This window comes from Oryctolagus cuniculus, chromosome X, assembly GCF_051225735.1.
Source record: "Oryctolagus cuniculus isolate XC-2025 breed Fujian yellow rabbit chromosome X, ASM5122573v1, whole genome shotgun sequence".
Classification (NCBI taxonomy): domain Eukaryota; kingdom Metazoa; phylum Chordata; class Mammalia; order Lagomorpha; family Leporidae; genus Oryctolagus; species Oryctolagus cuniculus.
The window spans coordinates 69,759,252-69,775,803 of NC_142888.1; the positions used below are offsets into that span (position 1 = coordinate 69,759,252).

The 16,552-nt window shown below is 34.8% G+C and overlaps 1 protein-coding gene and 1 pseudogene across 2 annotated transcripts in view; one reads left to right on the forward strand and one right to left on the reverse strand.

Moving 5' to 3' along the window:
* Positions 1-308: 308 nt before the first annotated feature.
* TENT5D (terminal nucleotidyltransferase 5D) overlaps positions 309-16,552 on the reverse strand; it is a 51,846-nt gene continuing 35,602 nt past the window's right edge. For both annotated transcript variants that reach the window (XM_089324877.1, XM_051827372.3), the window contains 2 exons: positions 12,219-12,340; positions 309-2,994 (listed from right to left, as the gene is read on the reverse strand). In XM_089324877.1, coding sequence (XP_089181003.1) covers positions 1,800-2,975 — 1,176 coding nt within the window. In that variant the 5' untranslated portion in view covers positions 2,976-2,994; positions 12,219-12,340 and the 3' untranslated portion in view covers positions 309-1,799. The remainder of the gene's footprint in view (positions 2,995-12,218; positions 12,341-16,552) is intronic.
* On the forward strand, positions 7,968-8,688 carry LOC108178699 (large ribosomal subunit protein eL8 pseudogene; annotated as a pseudogene).

The following is a 16,552-nucleotide window of genomic DNA, read 5'->3' on the forward strand; positions in this document are numbered from 1 at the left end:
GAATTTGGATTCCCAATAAACCAAAGGAAACTTGGGAGCACATGGGAGTAAGATGTCTCCAAATAGCTTCAGAATTCTGCCTTCCAGTGTAAAAAGCCATTCTGGAAAACACTGAATCACTGTCCATGACACTGAAATGGTCCTTTTATTCCTAAATATTTTTCTAATATATTTTGGAACTTTTTTGGTTCTTAGGAATACTTTTAGTTTTATGTCATGAGGATTTCTACTAAATGAGAAGTAATTAAGGCAGACAGAATGATCACGCATCTTTAGCCAATATAATATATAGACAGATTAATCATTTTCTATCAACATAGTGTTTATAAATTCTTTATTGGTCCCAAAGAAGGGGATGGATTCATATATTTTAAAGACTTGGGGTTCTGTGATATACACACAATTCTTTAAAAATATAGTGGTGGTATGGTAGAAAACATTTCAAAAATATTGGTTATTTGAAAATGTCATATTTGGTACACATTTTGAATCCAATATTATAATATAGAGAAGACAGGTTAAACACAGTCTATAAGTGACAAATTCTCATGACTCTCAGTCCACCTTGTAACACAAAAAATATTTGATGGTCAACAAAAATGAATTTCCATCAAAAATATGAATTTAAAAACCAGTCATCCTAGATATTATTGGCCGTGGACTTAAATTATGTGAAAAAAACACATGTGTAATCCCACTTGTAGATTTACTAGCAGCATATTTGTTGGAATGAGTAGATATTCGGATACATGGTGAATGTATTCAATTGATGAGTAAATTAAACAAAAGCTTGTGTGAGGAGGCACTTGAGTGGCATGTTATGAACTGATCTTTGGTAAAGGCAAAAATGGAAAAACAACACTTGATTTACTGTTAATGAGCATATTTCAATTGTTAAAACTGAATGTTTCCAAACATTAAGGTGTTGGTCTAATATGTCATAAAAATGGTAAATGCCATGGCTAAAAACTTATGCCTGTGTTTTCCTGTTAGTCTATTTTAAACAGATTACGATACAAAGCTTTAGTATTCAGAGATGGTCATTTTCACTCTTTCCAACTTATTGTGGGGGATGAGAAAAAAAAAGTGCATAACTGGTCACAGTATTGGTTGTACAGCTGAGTGGCTGAGTGGTATTTTTCAGATCTACAAATTAACTAAATAAATTATTTAAAGATTATAAAATACTAATATCCAGTGTTTTCCAAAACCATTTTTTCTATAGTTTCTTTAAACTACATCACAAGTTTGTATCCAAAGCAACTTATTTGGGAAAAAGTAAGTGCTTCCATGCCCAAGGTTTTAATGCCTTCTGAATCTGTTTTGTTTAAAATTAGGCATTTCTGGTAAGTACTAAAAAAATAATTGATGGCATATTCACTATAAAAAAATGAAGTGAACATAACAAAGGAGTTGGCTTACTATAAAAATTTTGGCACTTGTTTTCACTGTATCACTAGACTTTATAATATCAGTCTGTTGTTCCGTATTTTAGTCAAATATGTAGAGATCTCTAATACATTTGTCACAGCAAATCCAAAAGTCACAAGTAGTCAGCAATATTTGAAAATCATTTCAACTGGTCCACATCTGAAAGTTATTATAGCTAGTCAGTAACATTTTTAAATCAATTAAACTGGTCAGTTCACAGATTATATTTACTATGATGGCTTAAGCTCTAATTGATGGAAAATAGTTGGTAATTGTACATAAAAATAGATCTTCAATTTTATAGAATTAGGAAACTTGCTTTTAAGAGGTGTTTAATTAAAGCAAAGTTTCTATTGTATTTGTATTTCTTAAACCATACTATTGGGCATATGGAATTGCAGTGGATAGTATGGCTGAAAGAAAATGGGTGGTGGACCAGATGTTACATAATTAGTATGGTATCCTCCTCCTTCAACATTAAAGTATGGAGCAGGCTGATAAAAACAAGTTACATTGTCTGTACTGGGTAAAATATTTTGTTCTCCAAGTACTCTTAAAGCCATAAGGGTGATCATATTGAGTGTCTGTCTTCTTTCATGTCCCATGAGGCAAACAGTGCTTTCATTCACAACTCCACGCAAGGTCATAAGGTAGTCATACTTGCTTTTTTCTTCACCTATGAAGTGGTTGCGGAGGTACGATTCAATTTTCTTTTGTTGTTCGACTACATCAGGAAAATCAATGAAGAATCTGGAACACATATAACGTTCCAGGGTCTTGATTTCTGCTTGACATGCTGGCTTGAAATCACGAACTAGTAAGTTACTATACTTCAGAAGGCCACCACCTCTAATCTCTTCAGGCTTTCTGGTAGATATAAGCTTGTATTGCAAATGTGTCATTGCTTCTTGGAAGTTTCCATACATGCTTTCAGCCACCACAGTTGGAAAGGATTCTTTGGTGAGCTTAGCATTTTTGTCATAATAGAAATCTAACATGGGATCCAAAACTATTTGAAAGGAATCAACACTAAATTCAAATTGTCGTCTGAGTGAATTCACAAATTTTAGCTCTACATTCTTACCAGTGTTATTAGAGAGAGAGATGAGACTCCAACGATCATGCTGATTGCAAACTTTGACCATTTTCTGCACATAAGCATCTTTCATGGTATTTGGGGTGATCTTTTCCTTTTTGACACCTTTTGGTAAAAAATCAAGTAGACAGCCTAGTACTGTATCCTTAACAAGCTGAAATTCTTGATCACTTGGAAGTTCAACACCAAAAATAATGTCCAGATCCTTATAACTGATTCCATTACGGCTTGCAAGTACATAACTTGCGGTGGAACCATTTAACCGAGCATCTTTAACAATAATTCCTTGTTCTATGAGTTGGTTTTTCACAACATGAATGACATCTTTTGGTTTTACCTCCAGTGTGGGGAAATTCCCTCTTCCATGAATTGGAGTTACTCCATCTAATACTTGGTCCAGTGTTTTAATCTGATCCCAAGTGAGACTGCTGAATCTGATTTCAGACATCGTGAAGTCAGTAGTCCAACTGGACAGCAAAAAAATATTGAGAAGAAATGTTAGTATGTGAAAACCAACATCATACCTAAAGCATATGAAAAGGTTAAAAACAGATTTACCTTAAATATAAGCCATGCTAATATTAGGAAGGAAATTACAAATGTATCAAATTGTGTTTTAATCTAAAAGTAAAATAAAAGCCAGAAGTATCTTATCAAAATACTTAGAGTTGGTTAATGCAAACAGATGCTGTACCTATAGTTACTGTTGATATAAAACAATGACTTTTTATATTTATTAATGAAAATACTGTAATAATGGCACTTGATGGTACAAATTTTGTTCATGGGATAACCTTAATCATGTTTAAAGTGAGTCAAGACACTATATCTGAGTGTATTAGAACCATTAGATTGAAAGGCAGTGTTTAAAAACAGTATACAGCATCTTTAATTCACAAGCATCACACTATTTTCATATATGAGCATACATCAAAAAGTTATGGAAAAATGGAATTAAAACATACAGATGAGCTGCACTTGTTGCATAGCAGGTGAAGCCACCACCTGCGACGTCAACATTCCATATGGGCACTGGTTCATGTCCCTGCTGGCTCCACTTCTAATCCAGCTTCCTGATAGTGACCTTGGAAAAGCAGCAGAAGATGGCCCAAGTGCTTGGGCTCCTTCCACTCACATGGGAGACCTATTGTGGACATCTGAGGAATGAACCAGGAGATGGAAGATTCTCTCTCTCTCTCTCTCTCTCTCTCTCTCTCCCCCTCTTTCTGTGTGACTCTGACATTCAAATAATTTTTTTAAAAAAGATAAACAATTTTATTCCAAAACACTTGAAACCAATGCATACTAATTTATAATATGCATTTCCCTGCACTTCTTGAAGTATCTTTTGTACATTATTCAGGTTCATATCTATTACTACTATCATTTTAAATAATTACTGACATCCTCTATTAGAGTATAAGTTCCTTGAATAAGGAAATCAGGATGAGAAAAAGTACCAGCTTGATTACTGGTTCTATAAGTCCAGTAGACCTTTAAGACATGTTATTTGAAGGAAATAATATCAATTGGAAATGAAAAAAAAAAACTACTAAATTTGTACCAGAAGATGTGCAATATAATATATTCAGATAGCTTAACAGTTGGATAGTGTTTGCAAATTAAAATTTTATAATGTGCATAAACACAATGAATGCAGTTAGATGTAATTATGTACAATTAGAGTGACTACAAATATTCTATCAAGCTATCTGAGAAAATAAATACAGCAGAGTAAACAAAGTTCATCATGTACATAGTTTTGGAGTTAGGCATGTTTTCCCACATTCCAGAAATAAAAACTACATAAAGTTTAAAAACGTATTGGTGTAAACAATATTCATCATTTGCTTAAGGAACTACAAGGAAAAGGTACAAATATTTAGAATTTAGTGCTATGTATTTCCCTACTAGAACCAGAACAAATAGAATCATCCTATTTGATATCCCTAGAACAGATTTTGATAGTTCAAGAATTTTTTTTATGGATTACAATGGCTTTTCCCCCCCATAACTTCCCTCCCACCTGCAACCCTCCCAACTCCCGCTCCCTCTCCCATTCCACTCACATCAAGATTCATTTTCAATTATCTTTATATACAGAAGATCAATTTAGCATATACTAAGTAAAGATTTCAACAGTTTGCACCCACATAGAATATAAAGTGTAAAATACTGTTTGAGTACTAGTTATAGCATTGATTCACATTGAACAACACATTAAGGACAGAGATCCTCAAGGGGCTTCCATAGCTTAGACAGCTCATAGCAAGAGTCTCAGGTTACTGCTGACGTCATAAATAAGAGTGCCAATTGTTAAATCAACAACGGGAGTCACTGGGTACATGCTCCCCACGTAGGATCTCTGTCCTTAATGTGTTTTACTATGAAACTTAAAAACACTACTAGTCGAACAATACCCTACACCTTGTGCGGTTGTGTGAGTACAGCCTGTTGAAATACTTGCTTAGTATATACTAAGTTGATCTTCAGTATATGAAGGTAATTGAAAATGAAACTCGATGAAGGGCGGGATGGGAGAGGGAGTGGGAGGGGGAGGGCCAAGGGAGGGAGGGAGGTTGGGGGGAAGCCACAACAATACAAAAGTTGCACTTTGTAAATTCACATTTATTAAATAAATAAAAACTATATAACAAACAAAAAAAAAGAAAAGAACTTAATACTTTACCCTTTTAGTATTTTTATGTTCTACTTAAAACTATTGGTTGAACTCTGTAATTAATACACAATTACTCTTAGGTGTTTAATTAATGCTATAACTAGTACTCAAATAGTATTTTATACTTTGTGTTTCTGTGTGGGTGGAAATTGTTGAAATTTTTACTTAATATATGCTAAATTGATCTTCTGTATATAAAGATTATTGAAAATGAAACTTGATGTGAATGGAAGGGGAGAGGGAGTGGGAGAGGGGAATGTTGTGGGTGGGAGGGAAGTTATGGGGGGGAGCTATTGTAATCCATAAGCTGTACTTTGGAAATTTATATTCATTAAATAAAATAAAATAAAAATAAAAAAAGAATTAAAAAAATTTAAAAAAAAAGGACAGAGATCCTACATGAGGAGTAAGTGCACAGTGACTCCTATTGTTGACTTAACAAATTGACACTCTTGTTTATGGCGTTGGTAATCATTCTAGGTTCTTGTCATGAGTTGCCAAGGCTATGGAAGCCTTTTGAGTTTGCTGACTCCTATCTTATTTAGACAAGGTCATAGTCAAAGTAGAAGTTCTCTCCTTCTTCAGAGAAAGGTACCTCCTTCTTTGATGGCCCCGTTCTTTCCACTGGGATCTCACTCGCAGAGATCTTTCATTTAGGTCCTCTTTTTTTTGCCAGAGTGTCTTGGCTTTCCATGCCTAAAATACTCTCATGGGCTCTTCAGCCAGATCCGAGTGTCTTAAGGGCTGATTCTGAGGCCAGAGTGGTGCTTAGGACATCTGCCATTCTATGAGTCTGCTGTGTATTCCGTTTCCCATGTTAGATCGTTCTCTCCCTTTTTTATTCTTTCAGTTAGTATTAGCAGACACTATTCTTGTTTATGTGATTCCTTTGACTCTTAGACCTATCATTATGATCAATTGTGAACTGAAACTGATCACTTTGACTAGTGAGATGGCATTGGTACATGCCACCTTGATGGGATTGAATTGGAATCCCCTGGCACATTTCTAATATAGTTCAAGAATTTTACAAAATACCAATTAAGCAATATTAGATCTATGTCAGTGAGAAGACAAAACTAAACTTATTCTGTTTCTCTATGTGTAATAGTCAAAAATATGAATTAAAAGAATATTTATTTTTATTATATAACATGCCCTAATTAAATGGTTACTTGTTTTGTTCAAAGCCATGTTTGTTTCAAATTTTTATACAATTTCTTCTGTTACGTCAATATCCAAATCGATCTTTAAAGATAGATGGGCTCAACTTATTAAACGTAAGATTTTTGGATTCTGGTAATTCATTCATTAAGTGAAGTTATCTACATAGTATCCTTAGGACACTGGAAACAACAAGATGCTTTGTGAAGTGATGGAACATGTAACAAAAACTGGCAATAATCCTATTTTCTAATATGTTTCCTAGAATTATCACTGAATTATTTGTAGATAACAGCTTATTATTCTCAAATTCTTAAACTGGAAACTGAATAGTTAATGATACTGGATAGCTTTGTGTAAAAGTTTTAAAAAAGCCAGCAATTTAACTAATAAATACTCCAGAAATCGAATACTTTATAAAGAGATAGATTCTAATACAATAATGGTGGAGGAACTCAACACTATTTTCAAAAATGGACAGAATATCCAGACCAAAAAAGTAAACAAAGAAGCACTATACTGGAGACCAACTGGACATAACAGATATTTATGACATTTACAGAACAGCCTTTTTATATGCTAATGATGAACTCACTGAAAGAGAAATCAAAAAGAAATCCCATTCACAACCATCACAAAAAATCAAATATTTAGGAACAAATTTATCCAAAGAAGTAAAAGATCTCTACAATGAAAATTATCAGACACTGATGATACTTGAAAGTGATCTGGTGTTTTCTCACAAATTTTATAATTAATTGTTTTTGCTGTACATTTCAGAGTTTGGTGACTGTGTGCTTATGGCAGTGTCTATTTGGGGTCCTGTGGCCTCCTGTATTTGGATGCCCTTATCTTTCTTCATGATGGGGAAGTTTTCAGATGTTATTCATTGAATAGTTTTTCTAAGCCTCTGCTACTTTCCTTGCCTTAAAGACTACTATAAGAGAGTTCACATGCTACAACATAACAAAGTATGGTAACAATAATAGTTATGATCTTTCTGCTGTTCTTAACAATAATCAATCCCACCTTTCATTGAATGTTAGTTGTATTTCTTATAGTCTGCTAAATAAGTATATTTTCAGATTTAATCCTTAGGAGAAGTCTATGAAGAAGGTATTACTGCCCTCATTTTATAGTTGAGACAGCTGACTTACCAAATGTTACAGGTGGCAGTCAGGATATAAAAATTAGGTCTATGGCCAGTGCTGTGGCATAGCAGGTAAATCCACTGCCTGCAATGCCAGCATCCCATGTGAACATTGGTTCACGTCCTGGCTGCTCCACTTCTGACCCAGCTCTCTGCTATGGCCTGGGAAAGCAGTGGAAGATGGCCTAAGTCCTTGGGACCCTGCATCCATGTTGGAGACCTGGAGGAGGCTCCTGACTCCTGGCTTTGGATTGGCCCAGCTCCAGCCATTGCAGCCTTTTGGGGAGTGAACTGGCAGATGGAAGACTTCTCTCTCTCTCTGTAACTCTGCCTTTCAAATAAATAAAATAAATCTAAAAAAAAAAAAGAATATAATGTCTTGGGGTAAGACCAACATTTGAGTACTAGCATCTAAATTTCACAACTCCTCCTCTCTACTCCAGCAGCCTAAGATGCTGAAAGGAAAGAAGGTCAAGGGGAAGAAAGTGGCGTTGGCCTTTGAATCATGAAGAAGCAGGAGGCCAAGATAGTGGAAAATCTCCTGTTTAATAAAAGGCCTAAGAACTCTGCAACTGGACAGAATATCCAGTCCAATAGGAAACTCACATGTTTTGTCAAATGGCCCCACTATATCTTGTTGCAGCAGCAGATAGCCATCCTGTGTAAGTAGCAGAAGGTGCCTCCTACCATTAACTAGTTCACCCAGGCCCTGGACTGCCAGACAGATACTTAGCTGCTGAAACAGGCCCTCAAGTATAAGCCAGAGATGAAATAAGAGAAGAAGCAGAGGCTAACCTGTCCAAGAGATAACCTGTCCTCTGAACAGGAATCAATGCTGTCACTATATTGGTGGAGAATAAGAAGGCTCAGTTGGTGGTGACTGCATCAGACCTAGATCCCATCAAGTTGGTTGTCATCTTGTCTACACTGTCATAAAATGGAGGTCCCTTACTGCACCATCAAGGGAAAGGCCAGGTTGAGGCATCTGGTCCACAGGAAGACCTGCACTACTGTCATCTTCATGCAGGTGACCTCGGAAGACAAAGGGGTTCTGGCTAAACTGGTGGAAGCCACTGGGGAGGCAATGTTCTGGGTCCCAAATCCACGGTTCGCATTGCCAAGCTGGAAAAGGCCAAAGCTAAAGAACTTGCCATAAAACTGGAATAAATGTGCACTGCTGAGTTACATGTACATAATAAAGATTCTTGCCCCCCAAAATTTAAATTTAAATAGAAATTTAAATTTCACAACTCCTAAATTCCCATGAAAATGGTCAATGAAATATGTAAAGAGGAAAAAAAAATCCTGTCTCAGCACTGGAGAATTAGAAGTGGTATCTATACACTAGAACCCCCTTTTTTTTTTAGGATTTATTTTTAATATACAGTAGACGAGACTAGGCTTAAGAAAAGCACCAAGGGCTTATCTGTTCTTATCTTCTTGATATATATAAGGTCCTCAACAAAAGAGGACCTTGCCACAGACCTCATACACAGGACTTCCCCTCTTGAAAAAAACAAACAAAAACCCAAAAAAACAAAAAGCAAACAAAAAAATCTCTTGGAAATAAAATATCATCATATATTTATATTTGCAATCAGAAACTATGGAATGATATTGTATAAATAACAAATGTATTTAGTTACCTAATTGTGGGTGAGGAAATATGATATATTTTCTTACACATTTTTAAACACTAGTAAATAGTATATATGCAAATACTTATGTGTAAATTCTAAATCTATATATTCAGCAAATATATATATATTGGAGAAAGGACATTCTTTCCTATAGTGCCAGGAAAACTAGTGCAGGAGAAAGTAATCAGACCCCTAGCTCTCCTTCACCATAAATAAAAATAAATACAAAGTATATCAAAGACTTAAACTGTAAAATCCAAAACTATGAAATAACTAGAAGAAAATACAGAGTAAATGCTTCAGGACATTGGTCTGGGTAAAGAATTTTTCGTTTATGACACCTAAAGCATAGGCAACACAAGCAAAAATTGGCAAATGGAATTACGTCTAGCTAAATAGCTTGTGTAAGCAAAGGAAATAATCAATAGAGTGAACAGATCAACTACAAAATGGGAGAAATATATGGAAACTATTCATCACATAAAGGATTAGTTTCCACAATATATAAGGAATTCAACTGAGCAGCAAAGAAAATAATAATAATCTGATTTAATATTGAGGAAATAATCTAAACGGTTATTTCTCAAAAGTATAAACAGCTAACAAGTATATAAAAATGCTCAATATCAATAACCATCAAGAAAATGTAAATCAAAATAAAATGATGAATGGCTATTATCAAACAGATAAAAAACAGCAAATGCTAGTGAAGATACAGATACAGAGAAAGGGAAACCCTCATACATTGTGAACATGTATATTATAACAACAATGATGGAGAACAGATTGCAAGTTCCTCAAAACACTGAAAATAGAGGCAGGCTTTTGGCAGAGTGGTTAAGATACTGGTTGGAACACTTGCATCACTTATTGGAAGTGCCTGGGTTCAAGTCCTGGCTCTACTCCAAATTCTAGCTTCCTGCTAATGTTCACTCTGGGAGGCACCAAGTGATGGCTCAACTAAGTGAGTCCTTATCATTGACATGGGGGACCTGGATTGAGTTCCCAACTCCCAAGCATTCAGAGAATGAATCAGCAGTTCAGGACTTTTTCTTTGTCTCTCATATAAATAAAATAAGTAATTTATGTTTGTCTAATATTTTATTTCAGAATAGCTTCAAATATAAAAAAATTGTGATGTAGTAATACAAAGAGTTCCTATATACTCCATACCCCACACTTGCCCTATTATAAACATCTCACACTAGTATATTTTTGTCAGTACTAATGAAACATATAAAGAATACCCTATTTTTTTTATCCAAACTCCTTTGTTACTCCTACATTTCCCAGCCTCTAATAATCAACATTCTGTGTTCATATTGAGTCTCTTGATTTTTTTTTGCACCCACATATGAGGGCAAACATGCTATGTATTTGTCTTTCGGTGTCTGACTTATTTCACTCAGTATTATGTCCACCAGTTGGATCACATTTTGCTGCAAATGACAGAATTTCATTTTTTTCACGACTGAATGGTATTCCAAGGTGTATATACCACCTTTTCTTTTCCATTCATGTGATGATAAACAGCTTGGTTGTTTACACATTTTACCTATTATTACCAATGCTGTTATAAACATAGTGGCACAGGTATTCTTTGATACAATGAGTTTATGCCTTTTAGATATATATACAAGCAGTGGGATGGTTGGATCATAGGACAATTTCTATTTCTAGCTTTTAAAGAAATTTCCATAGTGTTTTACACACTGGCTGCACTAATCTGCATTCCTATCAACAATGTATGACTTCTGTTTTTCCACATCCTTGCCAGCATTTGTTACTTTCTGTCTTTTTGATAATAGCCACCTGACAGGGGTGCCGTGATATTGCATTTCCCTGATGGCTAGTGGTTTTGAGCATTTTTTCATGCATTTGTTGGCCATTTGTATTTCTTAGTTTGAGAACTGCTTATTCAGTTCCTTAGCCATTTCTTAACTGGATTCTTTGATGTTGCTGCTGTTGTTTAATTTAAAAAACAAATCTAAACTACCATATGATCAGCAATCACACTTCTGGGTAAATATCCAATGGAAATGAAATCAATAAGTCAAAGAACATGTATACCCCACGTGTTTATTTTGGCACTATTCAAAACAGTCAAATGAATCAACATAGGTTTCTATTGAGAGATGAACAGAGAAAGAAAATGTGGTATATATACACAACAGAATATTATCAACCATAAAAAGAATGAAATTGTCATCTGCAGCAATGTGGATGGAACTGGAGGATATTATATTAGATGAAATAAGTCAGATACAGAGAGACATATCCTGCATATTCTCACTCAAATGTGTGTGGAAGCTAAAAAGTGGGTATCCAAGATGTAGAGAATGGAACAGCTGTTAGATTACCCTGAAAATGGTGTCAGAGAAGGAAGGATGGAACAAGGCTGGTTAATGGATATAAGGGTACATTTGGTTAGGAAAAATTATTTTTAATGTTATATGACACAGTATTAAACTATGGTTACAATAATTAATTGAAATGTTTCACAACAGCTAGAAGAGAGGTTTTTGAATGTTGTCAACACAAAGAAATGATACAGTTTTGAGGCCATGGATATATCAATTACACTGATCTGATCATTAGACACTGTATACATACACTGAAGTATCACATTGTACCTTATCAATATGAGGACACTTCAAAAAGGCTGTGGGAAATATAATTAAAAGACATTTATTTTGGTGCGATAATTTTGGAAATACATATCTAGCTTTTCCTAATATGCATTCTCCATGAACTTTTTGAAGTTCTTTCATGTGTGTACTATATTTCTATTAAAAGATAAAAATTAAAATGAAAAAAAATGGAATCCACTATTTAGCGAGTTAAACTCATCTGGAAATGCAAAGTAAAGCAATGAGTTTTCAAGATTTTCCAAGGGAATATATTGCTGTAATTAACAAAACAAAATTGTTTTCTCTAATACAACCTTAGGTTCCCTTGGACTATGTCAACAAAAGGGGAACGAAGCCACAACTTTCCTGTCAATATTAATATTAGAACTATATTTTTAAAGAGAATAAGAACATACTTAAGACTTACATTGCAAGATTATTCTCAAGAATGTAATACAGTTGAGTTAATATGACGACTCAGTGGATCCTTCAGCAATGATAGGAATTTTCATCTTACCACAGAATAAACTCATGAACCACTCAGGATATCTGCAGGGAGAAGAAAAGCAATAAGAATTCTTTGATATAGTAATGTGATGCTTCACAGAAGTAGTCTAACAAATTATATACATACACACTAAAACACAGATACAGAGAGAAAAAGAGAGAGGGAGGGGAAGAGGGGGAAAGAGGAAGAGAGAGGAAAAAGAAATGATAAAATTGTTGTTCTAAAACAGTGGTATGAAATTTGAGCATGCATCAGAATTACATGAATCCTTGTAAACACAGATTTTTGGGTCTCTTCTCCAGAGTTTCTGATTCCACAGGTTAGAGATGGAGCCTGAATAATTTGTATTTCTAATAACATTTTAGATGATGTTGGGTTTTGCTGGACAGGGAACCACACTTTAAAATCTCTTACATGGGGGCCAGCACTGTGGCTTAGTGGGTAAAGCCGCCACATGCAGTGCTGGCATCCCATAATGGGCACCAGTTCGAGTCCTGGCTGCTCCACTTCTGATCCAGCTCTCTGCTATGGCCTGGGAAAGCAGAAGAAGATGGCCCAAGTCCTTAGGCCCCTGCACTGGTGCGGGAGACCAGGAAGAATCCCCCAGCTCCTGGCTTCGGATCTGCGTAGCTCTGGCTGTTGAGGCCAATTGGGGAGTGAACCAGTGCATCAAAGACTCTCCCTCTCTCTCTCTCTCTCTAACTCTGACTTTCAAATAAATAAATAAATCTTTAAAAAAATAAAATCCACTACATGAAAGAAAGCTTCAGATGGAATTGTAAAGGAATGGTAGTCTCAGCAACAGTATGTAGTCTCCCATAATTTGGGTATTTCTATTTAAAAACTTTACATTGATAGAATTTTACTCAAAATTAAGGTTCTCTTAAACTATAGGCTTGTAAAATCATTTAAATGGTCCAATAACATTTACTCAACCAAACATTAAGACTAATAGGAAGTCTTTTGAAAGCTCATACTGTGATTCTAAATCCAAAGTCTAATTTAACTATAATAAATGACTGCATATGGAAGATGATTCTTTTACTTTAGAAACTATCATATTTTAGTATAACCACATGTACCTACCTATAGGAAATAAACAGATTTTGGCCACTTATTATATTTTAATTGTCCAAAAAAGTATGAAATTTTATTTTAGGGGACAGCACTGTGGTGTAGCGGGTAAAGCCACTGCCTGCAGTATAATCATCCCATATGGGCGCCAGTTCGAGTACCGGCCGCTCTATGTCCGATCCAGCTCTCTGCTGTGGCCTGGGAAAGCAGTGGAGGATGGCCCAAGTACTTGGGCCCACGTGGGGGATCTGGAGGAGGTTCCTGGCTCCTGGCTTCAGATCAGTGCAGCTCTGGCCATTGAGGCCAACTGGGGAGTGAGCCAGTGGATGGAGGACCTCTCTCTCTCTCTCTGCCTCTCCTTCTCTTTCTGTGTAACTCTGACTTTCAAATAAATAAATTAAAAAAGAAATATTATTTGACTACTTAGAAAGTGGTATTAGATATTTTATTTGATACACTGCAATTGTTTCCAAGACAAAGTCAATACCACTAAGAAATAACTATGGCCTACTCACAACCAAACATTATCCCTTTAAAGATATAGATAACAATTTCAGAAAAAAAAATATTTTCTTATACCAAGAAGAAAGCATTATGACTGTCAAATGTTATCACTTTGACATTTCTATGCTGTACTCAATAAGAAAGAATTCCCTGGCTAACATTAATGATACAATACACTGAAATTCTTTATGAGACAAAGTGTTAAACCTCTCATAGAAGTTTCTTGAGTTGTTTTCACTTTGTCAAAAGTAAACTGTAGTACTATTTTAACCCAAGGGAAAACTGTGAGCTACACTTGACTCATTCAAATGTTAAAAAAAAAAAAAAGAAAAGTATTGATTGGATGGCGCCGTGGCTCACTTGGCTAATCCTCCGCCTGTGGAACTGACACCCCGGGTTCTAGTCCTGATTGGGGCGCCGGATTCTATCCTGGTTGCTCCTCTTCCAGTCCAGCTCTCTGCTGTGGCCAGGGAAAGCAGTGGAGGATGGCCCAAGTGCTTGGGCCCTGCACCCGCATGGGAAACCAGGAGGAAGCACCTGGCTCCTGGCTTCACGCCGGCCATAACCACCATTTGGGGGGTGAACCAACGAAAGGAAGACCTCTCTCTCTCTCTCTCTCTCTCTCTCTCTCTCTCTAACTCTGCTTGTCAAAAAAAAGTATTGATTGTGATATCTGTGAACCAATAACCAATAAGCCTGGCAACAGTTAGAACCCTCACAAAAAGAGCAAAAAGAAAAAGAAAGGAAAGGAAAAGAGAGAACAAAGAAGAAACACCCTTTCATGGTCACTACTTTGTATCTGACTTTGACAAAAAATTCAAGACGTTCAATGTTTTGTCCTTTTGTGCTTCAAAAATAAGTTTTGATGTCAATCAAGTATTTAATTCCTCAAATTATATTTTTTAATTTAATAATTTCTGGGGAATAAAAGTGGCACTGTAAATATACTTTATTCCTTTTACAGAAATATAGGCAAGATAAATCTTTTAACCAAATTATCATAAACATTAGTTTTAGTTTTTTTTATAAATTCTCACATTGAACAGAAATTATTACTTCTTTGTTGTGTTAACTGAAAACACAAGGAAACCAAAGATAGTAAAAGCAGTGAAAAAGAAATAAGTCAAGTGCTTTTTAAATAGGACAAAAGTTATCTCTGAACCAATAGAGAGGTCTAGTGCTGTAGCTGCCTGATTATATATAGAGAGCAAATTAAAAGTAGACATCACCTTCAGGTAGTCCTTATTATATCAGTAAGAATGGGAATGAAAGTGAATGCACTTTTAACTTATTTTGCATTGAAAAAAATCATGCGTATTTTGCAGTTATCTTTAAATATCAAATATTTTCCTGTTATCTTGAATCCACAGTATTATGCATAGATCCTTTCTGAATGTCTACTATATCTACCTATGTAGATAGGTAGTAATGCTTAGAAAAGCCACCAAATCAGAATATCTGCTACTTCAAAGAGATAGAGATAATTCTAAAGAATAATTCAGATTACATGCCAAATGAAATTATTAGCAGTATATAAAAAATATAGGTACATGTACTTGAAGTTGACAAGTACCCTAACTTATCTTTATATGAAGCTTCTCAGTTACAACATTTTAAGACAAACTCTTTTTCTATGGCTCTTACACTAGCCTATGCCTGTGACAGCTTAAGTTTAAATGTGCATAAAATAAAATGGAAATTTAAAAATTCTAAAGACCTACTTTTTACTTTTAGTGCATTAGTTCTTTATTCCACTAAAATCAGAGCAGGTTTTTCTTACAAAAGAAACACAGAGATAAGTCTGTATTTATAGCCCAAATGTAGATCAAAATACTTCAGAGTTTTTCTCTATATGAACTAGTATTAACATTAAACTCTGTAGACAATCTATAAAGATTTCTATAAACATCAAAATCATAATTTATTTATCAGTTGTTCTAAATTGGCAGCTATTATTATAATCTTTTCAAAATAGATACCCTGAGTAAAAGTTGTTGTTTATAATAAAGAATTATGTATGTTCCTCCTTGGGGACTTCTGTGTTAGCCCACTGCATTCAAAAGATTTAATTACAAAGCAATCTTAAAACATATTTCAGGTTAAAACCTGGCAACAGATGAATGTTTAAATGAAAAAATATAAACATACAAAGGAAAATTCCTTACATGTTTCCAGATTATTTACCTAGACAAAAATCCCAATATTTAATTTGTATCTGAATTATTGAATTTGGAATTATAATTCAGATGTATAATATTTTAACAGCCAAGCACAACAGATTTAAATAACCATGAGGAAATCATAGTAAGATGAATCTACTTAAATGAGTGCATGAAGCTTTTATTATTGTCGCACATAATTTTATTTGATTGACCAAGGTGTTTGAGTAATAGAACAATACTTATATGAAAGACATACCATAATGTGTGGTTTATGTTATGAGTTTAAGAATTTTGTTCTAAGAAATGAGTCACATTACTACAAATGTTAAAATGGTTCTAATTTAGATCAATTCACAAATTTATTTTAGTTGTAAAAAGGTTCATATCCCAAAACAACACTTGTAAAGATTCACTTGTCCAGGACTCCATTAAAAAGATGAATGGATTCATTTAAAAAATTTATAGCCATTCACAAATTTACATTAGATAATTGTGAAGCTTGAGAAAGGCACT